Here is a 16,264-nt window from a genome sequence, read left to right on the forward strand (position 1 = left end):
TGGCGCCCTAAACAACCGCCTAGTTCTCCTGTATTGACGGGCCGCTGCTGGGCATATATATGTTTTACTCTTTTTGTTGTGAGTTAGTTATGATAAAAATTCATTCTTCATGTAACTCTCTTCAGGGAAATTGTTATAGTGCTTAGTATTGTGCCACAGAATGCATCACTAGGGTCTCTCATCAATAATTTAAAAAAAAAAATCGTTCTTTAAAAACATTGACATTTATCTCTTAAAAGCTAATGTTCCTATATAGCTGTTGACTATATGACCTTGTGATTGTGTTATTAAAAATTACCTGGTTGACAATTATAAAAGTGATCTTAAAACACAGTATATTTTAAAAAGAAACCTGTTGAATTTGGCCTGTTTCATAACTTGCCATAGACTAACAAAGTTTATTGTACTACATACCGTGTCTGTTTTTATATATGTATATTTTAATCACAAATATTACTTAAATATGATCTTTTGTATCCTTCTGATTTTTATTTATTTCAAAATAAATGTTACAGTTGTTTGTTAGAATTTTATTTCAGTACCCCAAGTTATTGCTTGTTATGCACAATTCAGCTGCCCTCTCAATTTGATTGTATTGAAATGGTGGGAGAGGAGAGCATATGACTGAAGAAGTAAATTCTAGATACACCAAAGTAAGCAGGTGAAAAGCAAAGCTTATAAAGTTATACATGTATTTCAATGCAACAAGCAAAATTGACTATGAGCTTTAGTTGCCACTTTTATTGCAATCAGTGGTGTTGTGTCCACTTAAATAACTGATTAATTTAGTCCAACTTCTCTGTTACTGTCACATTACAGACAATAAAGTGGACTAGATTCTGATCTCATTCAATTAATGTATCTTTACAGCTTATTTTTGTCATTTATTACGGTAGTATCTGAGCATCTCATTACACTAATGAATTTTAGGGTCACAATACACGAGTATTTATCCCCATTTTATAATTGGTCTCCCCACTAGAACTAGTCAGAAACTGTGTTTTTCTGTCAAAAATGTATATTTGTTAAAATTGAAACATTCTGTGGGAACATACCTCATTTGATGAAATTCCAGTGGAAACCAGGAGGCTTTCAATAGGACCTTGCTTGACAAGCAGGCTTCAGAAAGCCATGTGATTGCTTCTGTTGGGGTTCCCAAGACTTTGAGTATCACTGGGTCTAGGTCAGTCAACTTTCTCCTGGAGCCTGGTACTGTGAGGGCTCCCCAGGTCCCATTATGGAATTTCCCAATTTCCCATGGAACTGAAATTCCATTTTCTCTCTAGCTGTACCTCTGACTCTTGACCTGTGTCTTAATCACAAGACCATCTACTTACTGTGGATTTGCACTGCTTTAATTGGTGCAACTGGGATAAAAATTGGCCCAGTGTCTAACTGTTGTCTTGCAGTCTTGTGCTTAGGTGTTACCCCCAACCCAAACTGGATACTGTCAATTCATGTTCACAGTTGTAACAAGCAACAATGCCACCCAGTCTGCATTAATAAGTTCCATCATTGCTTCAGACAGGAGATTGTGAAAGAAAATCTTACATGTCTAGTTCCCAGTCTTGATTTGGCATGAGATATTGGAGCAGTTTCCCTTTGATGGAAGGACAAAGTGACATAGTTGTAGCCCTAGGGGCATGTAGCTGAAATAATTATGATGGAATATGTTGCGAATATATGCATCAGGAGTTTTAAAACCTATAAAAGCAGTTAAAAAGCTATGTGATGTTCTTAGAAACAGGGCCCACTTATACAGCCTGTACTTATCTTGCTGAGCATGGAGCTATTGACCCAAAACCCAATGAAGTTGATGCTAGTGTTGCCCTAGATACCAGTGAGCTTTGAGTCAGTTTGTAATCAGCAGTATGAAGCCATTCAAGTGGGTGAAATAATAATATTTAAGATTCCATTAATAATGTATTTCACTAGATAAATATAAGACAGTCTTTTGGGACATGCACACAAATAAATGTTTATACTTATAAAGGAAGTTTGGAAATCCATCCTGCACCATGCAGGGTAGATGTTTACTTAGACATTGTAATACTGTGTCCAAATAACTTTCTGTATCTATATTACATAGTTTAAAAAAAACACACCTCTAAAAAAGGTCAACAGTTGTCCTAAAAAAGAAAAACAAGCATCTAATTTGTTTAAAGAATTCATGTTTACTAAGATTTAGATTGTGGCACACTTTTCTCAAGTTTTGTTGCTTGAGTAAGGGTTGTAGGATAATAAGGTTATGGTATGTAAAAGAAAAGGAAGATCTATTTTCTTGCATCTGGAGCTATATCCTGTTACTCCTGTAAGGAAGACTAGGTCCCTTGAATGGGACTTCTCATAGTAGTAAAATAAGCAAAATTTGACTCATGGAGAAGCACAGAATGGTGGGAAGTTTGATAGATTGGACTCTGTGTCTAAGAAGTGAGTAGCAAGAATAAGTTCTAAGTATACCAAGTGTCTTAGTATTTATTTCACAGGCATTTCAGCTCACTAGAATTCATACATTTTACATTTTTTGCCAATGATTCATTTTTGCTAAATAAATATTTTCATGTATTGTCTTTTTAATTTGGCTAATGTAATAATTTGCATTACTCTTATTCTGGTCAAGATAGGAGTAGTATAGCATTTTAGAGCTGGGTAGGGACATAGAAAAGTACATGAAGCTACAAAAAGTCAGGAGTTATCATTCTGAGCATGTTAGACTTTTGCCATATTCCCTGATCATAGGCTTGATCCCTCACTCTTTATTTCAGTGGGATTATGGCTGGCAAGAGGAGTGTAGGATTGAACCTTGTACCTATTGTTCTATTTCCCAAGTTAAATCTACAGTATCCATATAAACATTCAGTAGCATCTGAAATGCTGGAGCTCTGTTACATTTTTTTTCTTTTAGCTTTCTGAGTAGTTTTAAATATAGTGATTCATTTTACATTTTTGCAGTGTAATCTTTGGCATCACAAGAGAGTAGGCATCACTAAGGTCAATAAGTAGTGTATATATACTCTTTCTGTTAAATATGCACAGACATTTATGCTGAGAGCTGATTCCCATAATGTGTACTGCACTGCTTTTATTTTTGACTTTTTCAAATGTTGGTTATTAAAATGTATTTTGGAGGAAAAACAAGAACCAATTTTTCTTCTAGACCCAATGTGTGTGGATCACGTTACAATGCCTACTGTTGTCCTGGATGGAAAACGCTACCTGGTGGAAATCAATGCATAGTCCGTAAGTTACTGTCATTGAACATTATGGCCAAGATTTATCTTTTCCGGTTGCATTGTTTGCATGTTTATGTGAATGTATTGCTGGTCTAAGTTCAATACTGGTCATACTGCATTTATTTATTGTTTTAACATGGAAAAGATAATATACAAAACCCTGCTAAGCTACAATTCAACATGTATGTTGATGTGTTGGCAATATTTGAACACAAGCCACAGGTATGTTCCTTTTGAGTCTGTGGTAAATCATACAATACTAGATCTGGAAGGGACCTCAGGAGATCATCAAATCCAGTCCCCTGCCCTCACGGTAGGACCAAGCACCATCACCAACACCATGGTGACACTGCTCATCAGGCATGTTCCCTTTTGGCCATCTTCTACCACTACTGGTGATCCTAATGCTTGCCCATGCCTTGTTTGCAAGGAGCATGCATGTCAGCTTTCTGACTCTCCCTACAAATAACGGGATGGACCACTTTTGGGTTCCATTCCCACATGCAGAGTATGCCGTCTGTGTGCTGAGATTTTGTCTGCAGTATTATTGTAGCTGTATTGATCTTAAAATATTAGAGAAGATAAGTGAGGTAATATTTCTTGCAAAAGGAGAGGGCTGGACACTTCAGGGCAGATGGTTCTGGGGAAAACTGGAGTTGGGAGTGTGTTGTGTCACACTGTAAATAGTAGGAAAAGCGGGCGGAAGCCAGGGTGGGGCTCTTGTGTTGTCAGCAGTTTGCTGGAGTCAGAGTTGCTGATCCAGGGAAGTACAGTCTTGTGATCTACATGCTTCTCTGTGGGCTATGGGGGTCCAAGTCGGTCCAATAAAAGATATTACTTCATCTGCTTTTTCTCTGTAAGTATTAATTCCACTCAATTTGTATTGTGAGTCAAGTGCCTTTTGTGTGTTAATGGGTTTTTAGTAAAGCATGCTTTAAAGTCTTTTTAATTTTATTTGTAGCAATTTGCAGACATTCCTGTGGGGATGGATTTTGTTCAAGACCAAATATGTGCACATGTCCAAATGGCCAGATAGCACCCTCCTGTGGTTCAAAGTCAAGTAAGTATCCTTCTGTACCTTCTGTTCCTGTTTTGAGTCTGCCAAGTTATCAGCAGTTAATAATGTTTCAGACAACTAACCTCTGAGTCAGTAGACTAGACCTCTTTACCACAGCAAAGAAGGCCCAGTTCCCTGTGATGAAATTTGAAGAATGACTCAGAAGCTCGCTATGGGAACTACTCCTTTTTGCCAAATTAAAACCAAATTAGTTGTATTAGAAACCATATTAGCTTGCCAGCAGAATGTTATTTTCTGGAAGATTCCTCTTCTCTATTAGACACTAAACTTACACATGAGTGTACAAAATGCATCATGATGGACATGATATTGCAGACTATGGGCCAAATTCTACTTACTTGTATAACTTTACTGAAGTCCTGTGGGGCATTGATGGGCCAGATTTTGTTCTTCTTTACCTGGATAATCCTACAGTATTTACTTGGGTAATCCGATGTTGTAACAGATAGCAGAATTTGGTCATTTCATTTAAATGCATTAAGACTCAAGCTTGCTGTCCATCTTCTGAGGCTGATCCTGCTAACCATATTTGGGAAAAAGTTAAGGTTGTCCCAAGTGTCTAAACATCACAAGGGGAGTAGTGTCTGATTAAAGACTGCAATATGATCTTGCCTGTTTGTTACAATATATTGAATCTCCACCTTGTGGATCTCTTCAGGATCCTTAATGGGGGGTTTCAGGTTGGCACCTCTTCTTTTTTTCGCTCTTGTTTTATAGGCTGTAAAAACTTTAATATTAGCTGAGCATTATTTGTCTGTGGTTTTAACATTCTTTTCATGTAGTAACGGTAAAAAAAAAAAGTAGAATGTGAGGGAGGGGCATGTTTCAAGCACTGAAGTCCTTCTTTTGGAGTTTGTCACTCCTAGCAGGTACAGCCATGGACTGGGAATGGTCTGGAGCCACACAGCCCCAGAAGAGCTCTGGGAGGTCTTCTACCTCAAGGAAGAAAATATTTCCTTTTGAGGTGGGCTGGGAGAATGTACTTGCTGCTGCATCTCTGAATAGGGTGCATTATGCCATTATACTGCCCTAATCATGTGCACTGACGTCCTTTGAGGTGCACCGGGGAGTCATCTTTCAATCTGTTATGTTCCTTCACTTGTGTTTAGAACAGGTATGATCTAGCTGTTATACTCACTCTGTCATTACTTGGGCAACATGGACATCAGAGGAAGCTTTTTCTGAGTCATAAATTTAAAAAAATGAGGAAAGACTTGGATTTGGTGCAGTAATTTTTTTCGGCTATGACCTGCCATCTATTTCAGCACAGGACTCCCAAAGGCTTTCAAGAGAGTTCCATGCATGGCTAAAGGAGGTGGGAGAGTTTGCTGCAGTTTTGAGTAAAGTAATTTTTAAGACCAATTCTGTTCAATTGTCAAGCAATCTCTTGTGATATCTAGGGTATTACACTAACCAGCAATTTTTAGTCAGGCTGATAATTTCCCCCTTATTATTTAATTGTTTTTAATATTGTGGATTTCCTATATACACAATAAAACACTGAGGGTATGTTTACACTGCACAGCTATTTCGGGATACTGAAGGTATCCCGAAATAGCTACCCCACGTCTACACAAGCCACCTGTTATTTTGAAATATTTTTCAATAACGGACACGCTATTTTGCCATCTGGTAAATGTCATTGGATGAGGGATAAGAGATGGCTTGAAATAGTGTGTTATTTCAAAATTTGGTGCTGTGTAAGACGTGCCAAATTTCAAAATAAGCGATTTTGAAATAGTTTCGAATTAAGATATGCAATTTGATAGCACAAATTGCGTATCTTATTTCGAGTTTAGGGTGCTGTGTAGATGCACACTAAGACTTCAACTTTATGTGCAGCTTCTGTTTTAAAATAAATCACTTGGAACTTGCTTAAAGGATGCAGTAGTTTTAGGCTCACTTTAAGAGGTCACATTGTTTTTAATCAGTAAAGCAAACCAGAGTTTAAAATAAGAAATGACTGAGTTATGTGAATTAGAATACAGCTACTGCCTAGGTGAAATTTTATGTAGTAATTTTTATCACCAAGTGCTTCTACTGCACAAGGACTTTAGAATGTAGTCTTTGGGTGAATGGTTAGCACAGTTGGCACTATAGATAGATTCCATGAATATATATGTACACAATAGACCACAATAGCTTGGCGCTGCCACTCAGAAACAAAGGAAATCTAACATTTAAAAAACCAGTTTAACATTAAAGGGATATTGTCAACTTAAATGTGACTCCAAATTAAAATGTGATCAAAACAGGTTTTTATAAAATCAAAGACAAATGGAAATGTTCTGCAAATGATGCTAACAAAAATAAATATAAATTCTAATTGAAAACAATTGTTAAATTAATGATCATTGCCCTGCAATTTTTGAAACCCAGATATTTCAGCTTAAGAACTTGAAACTTAACAGTAGTAAAAAAAGTGAAGCAAATTTTATTGATTTTTCACTGTCCTAGTTGACAGAATATGCAGTGGCAAGTACATTGGATTTTAAATACTAATTTCTCACAGTGTGCGATTGGCCAGTGCAAACCTTACCACTGTTGAGAACTTGCTCATCCAAATCGTGGTGTTGTCTTCAGTGAGATGGTTTCTTACTGGTGTTTCTAAAAATTTTCAAAAGAGGATCCAAAATCAGTGTTTAGATTCCCTGTTGTATGTCACTGGTTCTGCTATATAGCACTAGGGGAGACAGCTCACTGACTTGTATGGGCCATATTAATAATGATGGCTCTGTGTACCACCAAACTCCGATCCCAGTATTTCAAAAAGTAGATAGAGCTTTTACTTCAGAAGAGCTTCTTTGAAAAGTAAGACAAATGATGGAAACAATTTTTTTCATGGCTATATGCAAAGCCATTCCTTTTCCCAAAATGGGAAAATATACTTTTGCTTTCAGCTTGAACAAATAATATAAAACTTAGCAGTTTAAGCTACTGTTAACCTTTTTATCTCAAATGTAGTTCAAAGTATTTAAATGGTTTTGGTACTCATGTGGGAATGGAAATTAGCTTTTGGCATGGCTTACTCTAATTGAAATCAGTTTGTGGTTTTTAAGTTCCTACCCTGCTTGACAGATGATATCATTTCCTATGCTTTTTCTAATCCCCTCTGTTTTTCTAAGATTGTATAAAGCTAAGCTGAATTACACATTTTAAAGTAACTATACACCTTTTTCTGACCTACTTAGGATGCTGTCCAAAAACCTTCACTAGACACTTACTCTGAATATTTTCAGATATTTTCACTTTTTGTTGAGGAATGTTATTACACTTTTTGTTGCCTAACATACTTCCATAGCAAAGTAAAAATGTATCATCAGCCACAAATAGAAACATGGGAAATTTAAATTCTAGTTTTATCCTCATACAATTTAAACATTAACAATCTGCGTTTATATTGGTGGCTGTATTATAGACTGGCAGTATGTACCTGTGCCAACAAAAGTTACAATTGTTACTTTTCCCTAAAAACAACAGCAACAAAAAAAACCAACAACCACCTCACTTGCATCTGTGTGGAGCTTAAGTTACCAAGGGACCTACGGAGGTTTGGCCGCAGAAAGCTTTCATAGGTGATTGTATGATACTGGCAGATGGCAAGTGGTTCCTTGAAGTCTCTTTTCCTCAGTTCTTCTGAGCATGTCAGACAGCATAGTAGGTATACTGTGTTATGTACCAATCTACCAAAATGCTAATCTGACAGTATTCCTATCTGGGGAGGAGCCTTTCATGTGGTTCCTGTTAAAAAGAAAACCATTTCCTGGCTAGAATGTCTGTCTCAGTTGGAATCTGTCAGACAGTGGGAACTGTGAGGGGAATTAAATCAGGAGGCCTCTCTGCTTCCATACAAAGGAAGTGCCTGATGTTTAAGTGGTTCCTGACATCTTAGTTGAATAACATTTTTGTTCTTATTATCAGAAAAGTGCAGTGCAGGCTTTTCAGCTTTTTGGCGTTAGACGTAGATTGGATGTTAACTGTTAGTAAGTGGCAAGTGCTTAGTTATGGAGGAGCATGAAGTAGAGCTCCCTTCCTCTGCTGACAGCTTTGGGAGTGCTTCCCCTTTCTCTGGCTTTGGGAAGCGCTGCTGTAGCATACGCCTCCAGCACATCAACACCTTTGGTTGGTGATGGGAAGACCACATACGGGACAGAGATGTTGCACTGCAGTTTCACCTACTCCCACTAGAGGTCCTTAACCTTTCAGCTCCCCTTTTGATCTACCTGTGTTAACAGGAGCAAGAATTTTGTTGGTCCCCACGTGCGCTTATTTCCCCATTGTCCTGATGATAAACCCTGGTGCTACTGCCTGCCAACATCTTTGTTTTCCTTTTTAAGTTGGCGTAGTTTCACCACTGAACTGCGACTGTATCCTATACCCATTATTTAAGTGTGAAATTCTAGTTGGTTCAATGAATAAGAGCTGGAGGTTGGACCTTCCTTTGTTTCTCGCAGTGTTTTGAGTCCCTTAATACTGAAACTTACTAGTATTTTCTCTTCCATTTTCTACATATCAAAAACCTAATTCTATAGGGTGCTAAGTTCTCTCTATTTCTAATGACTCCCTCATTGCTTAGTTCTTCACAGAATCAAACTGTAAAATAATCACTGAGCCATTTTGCTCTTTGCTGTTCCCAACTATTTTGCTAATATGTAAAAATTATTATTTTTCATTCAAGTACAACACTGCAACATCAGATGTATGAATGGAGGTAGCTGCAGTGATGACCATTGTCTCTGCCAGAAAGGATACACAGGAACACATTGTGGACAGCGTAAGTATTAGTAACCAAATATTTACATATGTAGATGGGAAAGGTACACAATATTAAGACAGATAGATCAGTCACAATTCTAGTCTAACTCGTTTCAGCTAACATCGGACTCAGTGTTAGAGGACTAGAATGGAATTTTACAGGACTTTGAATTACATGCCAAGGGAATTCTTTTGGATCAAAACTATTTAAAAACATGAAGTAAATTCATACTAATTGGCTATAACGTGATCCTGTAGTTCTTATGCTAGAAAAATTTGCATTGTCCTCCCAGGGTTTACACATTGCAGCAATAGGCCCTGCATTTCAGTATTATCAGGAGATGCAATAGAGTTTCTTATATTTTTTTAAAAAAAGCAATACCTTTATGTAATGTTAGTATTTTTAAATATTAATTATGTTGTGTACCTAGATAACCAGATAGGTTTGACAATGCCAAAATGAACTAATTAGGGTTGTTCGACATAGTGACTTTCTTTGATCACCATACTTCGCATTGGATTACATTATCTATTCTTAGCTGTTGTGTTCAGACTGGAGATATGCCAACCAGGCAATACAAGTAACTCCTTTAATGTAAATGCTGCTCTGCTAAAGAAGCATATGGTTGATCTATGTGAGATCGCAGTAATGCACGATAGGAGTTCTTTGCCTCTTTCAGCCAGGGTATTTTCTAGGTCTAATGAGCTCCTGTATAAATCCACCTCTTCTACTCCATAACAATCAAATACACTACAGTCATAGAGGAGTCTCCACCAGCATTTTAGACTCCACTGTTTGAAGAGTACTAAGGGCTGATGCTGATTATGCCTTTCCCAACATGACTACCACAGTTCTATTAAATTCAAATGAAAGTTCAATGATCACTTTTGAACCCAGTGTTGTCATGTTGTTATCCAATGAGCTATTAGTCCTTCAGTGAACATTTATTTGAATACAGACAAAAGCATTTCTTCCTTGGGTAAGAACTAGGGATGAAATCCTGTCTCCATTGATGGCAGTGGCAAAATGCCAGTTGACTTTTATGGGCCCAAGATTTCACCATAGGAATTTGAATGGCGGGGGAGGAAGAGGAGAGAACTTTGTTTATGAATGAGAAGGTGGAATCAGTGTGTGTGGTTTGGATGTGGAGTAACAAGTAGGAGAGGAAGGATGATCTAGCAGGGCATATTATAGATGTTTCCTTGCGTAGAGTCAGGGTTACTAAGACACATATTGCTTAAACCGAATCACACCAGAAAACAAAAAATGTGGGGCTTGTCCGTTTGGAAATTAACCAGGTGCTGGTTCAGTGAGGACTGAGGAAACCCATGTTTTATAAGATTTTATGTGAAACCCAGTAGGTTTGTTTTATGTGAATATTTATTGGTTATCTTTTTGACAACTGGAACACTGCTTTTGGACTTTAATGTCAGGAGAAGTGGATTCTGTATCTCGTGATGCATCATAGGTGGCTGCAAGACCTGGTGTACCTTGGTTTGGATCCAAACAATGAAACATGAATAGCTGATATCTGTTCTGACTAGCCTGTCTGATACTGTGATTTACTGGCTGTTAACAAGAAACCCTGGGACATTTAATTATATTTTTGATATGTCTGAGTGAACAAATCAGTCTGTTAATTTGTCCCTAGATTGTACAAAGGCGGGGACAAAACCTGGAGGATTTGGAGATAATATGTTTCCTATCTCTACTGAAGAGTAAATACCTTAATTTAACTGTGAAGTGATGTTTGAAACTATGGCACAGACTTGTTTCATTATAGGGAAAACACCAAAAACCTAGAGATATTCTGCTTTTAAAGTGTTTGCAGTATCTGCAAAATTATTGTGCTTCACTCAATAAGAGTGGGAAGTTGTGCAGAAATTGAAAAATGAGACTTAAAAATTCATTGAAAAATAGGTCCAGTATCTAGACTAAACTAAAATAGACACGCTCATCAGATTCCAGGTTTCGCTATTTTCCCCAAAGCTGGTAAAACTACATCTATTAGGAATGTATGTCATTTTGGAAGTATCACAATTCATAGTTTTTGCCCCCTTCATTTGCAGCTGTCTGTGAAAATGGGTGCCTTAATGGAGGGAGATGTGTGGCTCCAAACCGATGTGCTTGTACATATGGCTTCACTGGACCTCAGTGTGAAAGAGGTATGTGCTGGAGATCATGTATCCTGATGTCTGTCAGCATTTAATGCTTTTTGGTTAAAATTGTAAATTGACACAGTTTAGTCTGTAGAAATTTATTAATGACTGTGAATTATTCATGTAAATTAGATTCTTCTTGAAGAACAATATGCAGATTCTAAAATAAAAACTGCCATCAGAGAGAATTGTGAAGGTTTGTTAGTGGTCCTCCATAATTTTGAATGAATTTAACTCTTGTAGATGTAATCTTTGAGGATGAATGATCTGTTGATAAATAGATTCATTATCTTTTACATAGAACTAAATGTTTAATGTCCTATTGTCTTAACTTTCTATTTCATGTACCTGATTGATGGCCTTGTCCTGTAGTACTTATACAGCCCAATGATAGATTTTGTAATTCTCAATTTATTTTTCTGTTGCTCTCTGTTTAATTGCCATTGCATGGGCTGTAGAGATCAAATTTCCTCCACAACAGAATGAGGTTTTTAAAACTTTTAGACTGAAAATAAATATTCAGTTTAGGTATAGAAATATGTAAGTTTGGTTTAAAAATAGGCTCCAGAATGAAAGGCATATGAAACTGATTAAGGCCTTTGTTTTGTTCCATTTGTGATGCTTATGAGAACACCTACCTCCAAGAGCTGTCAGATAAAAGCATGAAGACATTTTTATATAAGCCTTAGCTCTCTGTTTAAATTATGAGAGACGGGTTTTTTTTTTGTATCAATCAGACTGATGCATTTAACAATGATAAGCAACATTCTGACTGTGTGTGTGTTTGTGTGTGTGTGTGGGGGGGGGGTTGTTTTTTTTTTTGTTTTTTTTTGGCAAGGTTTACTTAGTTTTTTACATCTTGTATAAATTTGTTGTTACCAATTGGAAACTTGTTGCTTAAGAGTGACCATAGCAACAGGCACAGCTGTTTCCAGATGAAAACACAGCCATACCAACTGCCTTATCTGCAACACTGGGTTGTTTCAAGGAAATTAAATCAGTTGAATGGTTCACTGGGGACAGAGGCCAGGCATCGTTGTTTCTCTGTAATCTTGAAAATAATGTTTGTTTAAATTTGATAAAATGTCTATTAATTATATGCTTCAGAAAATTCATCTATATCACTCATAAATTAGAATTCTTTATATGCTCAATAAGACTAAAGAAACTATAGGTATATTTTGGGCCAGGCCCTGAGATGTATTGATCATCCAAAACTCCCCTTGACTTCAGTGGGTGTTCTGGATGTTTTTCCCTCAGGACCAGGGCCCTTAATCATGGCTGGCTCACCTATTCAGGCAGCCTAAGTGGTTACCTAATGCAACCCTATAGTAGAGGCAGCAAAATATCTGATTGTTCTGTGTTTGATCATAGGGTGGGAAGTCCTAGACATTTCCTACCTTTTTTAAGATGGACAGAACTCCAAGAGTTGGCATTAAGAAAAGTCTTGAATAGAGTTCACTTGTATATGGTTTTGCTCTTGAGAATGTTCAAAACTGCTACTGAAATATTTCTGCAAACTTCTTGGGTACACCATACAACCCCTCTGTTATTTTTTGCCATCAGCATTTTAAACTGGTGATTTCTGAAGTTTTTTTTAAGGGAGAATGATAACGATATATAAGAAACGATAGTGTCAGTTTCTGTGGGAATTCTAAAGGATATGCATTTTCCCATGGTGCCCTCTGTATGTTCACTACATGAGCTTAGAGTCTCACCTATTTGCTGAGACGTAAGTTTAATTCCTTTAGACATCAAATCTGAATTTGACCCACTGAGTGTGAAGGAATCTAACTTGGTTCATATGGCCAAGAGCTTGTAAAAGAGATGTGTAGCAGGAAAATCACCCAAAAGCAGGAAGATGCGTGAATATGTAAGCTAAACTAGTGCCTTTCTCTAGCTTATTCTTTTTTATGCCTTCTTCCAGTTCTTCAGCGTGTTAATTATGTCACTGTAAACTGCATAGATGACTATGCAGTCATGTGTGTATATACCCACAGCATCTTATTTACCACCTTCGAATTTGACCATTACCACTGTGTACTCAATTTTCAAATTTCATGTGTACAAACAGGGTTTGCCTGGGTCCTGATTTGTATTTGTGCAATGGGAATTTCCTGCTGCAACTTTGATAAATTGGTGCTGTTCGTCACATGGGGATGGCATGCAGATCATAGGTGCTGTTCGAGTCTGGGAGATATGAGGAATCAAAAAGGGCTAAAGGATCCAAGATTAAAGCCTACTCAATCTAAAGGATAAAAAAAAGTCTTAGTGTGTGCGTTGTACACAGGATTACTGGATAGGGACTATTCATATAACCTTGCAGACAGTGGCAGCTTGTTATTGCAACCATTGGGATCAAGTATGGATCTGGCGAGACGTTGCCTAGTGCAGGACCTGAGGAGGGAGAGAACAATGGTGGCTGTATGCTATGTTTATGCCCTCTGCCCCTGGGGCTGCCAGGGTTCAGTTTGATTCCCAGTGCTGTCAGAACGGTGGTAGGCTGCCCAAAGATGTGTCTAGCAGCCAACCTTTATGCCATTGTGGAATCTCAGGCAAGCAGCTGAGCCAAATCTAACCTACTTTGTGCCAGTGGACTGGAGCAAAGCAGCTGTAGCAGGGGTCAGGGTCTGACCTAATGTCTTCAATCTACATGCCTTTTCCATAAGGCATTTTCCTAGCATATGTGTTTGATTCCATAATGATCAGGAAAAAAAGATTATTCTTGTTGATGACTATTGAAGAACTGAGGCTTCTTCTGCACCTATGAATTCTCTGAATATGGTACATTGGTATCCCTGCAGCCTCTGTACCTACTGCACTAATATATTCCTGTGGGGTTCCAGATCCCTGAGTCATACTATGTCATCAGAAACACTCCACTCTGAAGAGAACATTTTGAGTATAAGTTAATGCTGACCTTAGCTGGAATACCTTGCGTTGTTCAGCATCTACATCTGTGTTGTCGCTAGAGAGTTGTCTGGTTCTCTGGCTCATGCGATTTTGCACATCTGTCAGTTGAATTAGAGATCCAAATGTACACTCTAGCATCAGGAACATAATGTGGGTTTGTGACTCTCCCTGGAGGACTTATTGTACATATATGTATGGATGTGATCCAATGAGTGGATTAGTGTGATGCATACTGCGTAACAGTACTCATTTTCATGTGGCCAAACCTGACCTGTCAAAGGGGTGGGTAGCACCTTTATCTAACCATAAATAAAATGAGAACTATGCATCAGCATTCTTTTAAAATTTCTGATTTTTGGGGTGAACAAAATAGATCCAGTTTCTTGGTTGACAACACCATTCATAGGTAAATGCAATGGGAGATGGAGTGGCAGGGCTTGGGTTTGCGGTGCGTGCCTTGCAGGCATGTTTGGCTGTGGCTTGACTTCTGGGTTATGCCAGTGTTCTAAATCATGTATTATGGCTAATAATTATATGGTGCTTCTCTCTACAAACATTAATCATTACAGTCAAAAGAGCATTTTTGTGGCATGCCTTTTAGTTCATGTAAGTCATATGCCAAAGAATCCTGCAACCCCTACTATATAATGTTGCAGAGTATAGCATTTTTATACAGCGTGGTGTGTGGCATACATGTTTGGAAGCATCCTAATGATCGGAGGTGGAAAACAATGAAAAGGCTCTATTGTAGCAAAAAGTGTGTCCGTTTTTTAGATCCTCAGGTAGGCTATGTGGTTCAGTAATATTATACTGTTTTAAAGAGAATTTCTGTTACGTACATTTTGGCCCATATGTGTAACATGAGACAGGCTGGATTTATATTATTTGAGTAAAATTCTGGCCATGTGCTTGCTAAATGAAGATCTACAAGCCCTTTCCAGAGGCCAGCTCTTTCAAGCACCAAGCCAAACAAATCAAAGGGCCTATTGCAATAGAAATCCTCCAGACATGGTAGCACAGTGAGATCTGCTGAAAGTGGCGTCGAGTACTTTTGACTTGGAAAGGGCAGCATCTGGCCCCAGATGATTAGAGCATAGAACTTACATTTTGTATGGACCAGTGGAAGCCTTCCTGACAATATAAAATACTATAAACAAGGCTTAAAGGAATGTTGTTTGTTTACTTTTTTGGCTGGAGACCTTAAGCACGTTGTGGGAGGGCATGTTATGCCATCACTGATGTATATTCACTTAGAGCTTGACTTATTTGATGGCTATGGCATGATTGCATTAGTCATATACCTATATCGATAACTCCTAAGCTGTTGAGCATAGTATTTGGCTCCTTTCCAGAGCAGAGGAAGCCTACTGGGCATATTGCCAAATATATGCAGATGCATCATTAGGAATAAAACTGACCCGGTATTTCTTTGAAATAATGAGTATTATAAAGCTGGACATGGCAAAAATTAAACAATGAAATTGGAAATGCTTCCTAAAACAATTTTAGACAGATGTAAGATATATTAACCAGGAAGGAAAATATATCTTCTAGAGCCTTGCTTGGTTGAAAGGAGTTCAGCTTTTAGGGCTCCATCCTGCAAGGTGCTGAGTGCTCCAGCCCATATCCAGTGAAGTACTTCAGCATGTGGCAAACTTTAAAATCAAGAGACTTATGTTTGTAATTAAGTTTGTGCGTAAGTGCGTTGCTGGATAAATGCCTAAGCGCTCAAAATCAGCAAAGCCCTTAAGCACCTGCTTAACTTGCAGTGTACGAGTCTCTTAGGATCAAGATCCAAGTGAAAATAAAGTCCAAATTATAGATTAACTAAAATATTTATCCAGTGTTGCTCTGCTCCTTAACTCCATTTTTGTTTTTTTGGAAAATTAAAAAAAATGTACATGCTTCATTTAAATCATTGCTCTCTGGCGTGGTGCTAGGAACGAAGGGTTCAATATGCAGGCTGCCTTGGGGAGAGAGGACTGCCCCAATCCCCTCTCAGTGCAGCCAGGTGAGAAGTGCCTCTCCATGACTGCTGCAGCTCCAGCAAGCAAGGCCAGGCAGGAGGGGGAGGTGCATGTCCCCTTGCTGGGGCTGGTCCAGATTCACCTGCCCCTTATGCATT

At 38.0% G+C, this 16,264-nt stretch overlaps 1 protein-coding gene across 2 annotated transcripts in view; it reads left to right on the top strand.

Annotated features, from left to right (window-relative positions):
* FBN1 (fibrillin 1) overlaps positions 1 to 16,264 on the top strand; it is a 222,762-nt gene that overhangs the window by 21,155 nt on the left and 185,343 nt on the right. For both annotated transcript variants that reach the window (XM_006135061.4, XM_006135062.4), the window contains exons 3-6: positions 3,158 to 3,240; positions 4,195 to 4,293; positions 8,990 to 9,085; positions 11,137 to 11,232. In XM_006135061.4, the coding sequence (XP_006135123.2) occupies positions 3,158 to 3,240; positions 4,195 to 4,293; positions 8,990 to 9,085; positions 11,137 to 11,232 (374 nt within the window). The remainder of the gene's footprint in view (positions 1 to 3,157; positions 3,241 to 4,194; positions 4,294 to 8,989; positions 9,086 to 11,136; positions 11,233 to 16,264) is intronic.

This window comes from Pelodiscus sinensis, chromosome 14 (assembly GCF_049634645.1).
Source record: "Pelodiscus sinensis isolate JC-2024 chromosome 14, ASM4963464v1, whole genome shotgun sequence".
Taxonomy (NCBI): Eukaryota; Metazoa; Chordata; order Testudines; family Trionychidae; genus Pelodiscus; species Pelodiscus sinensis.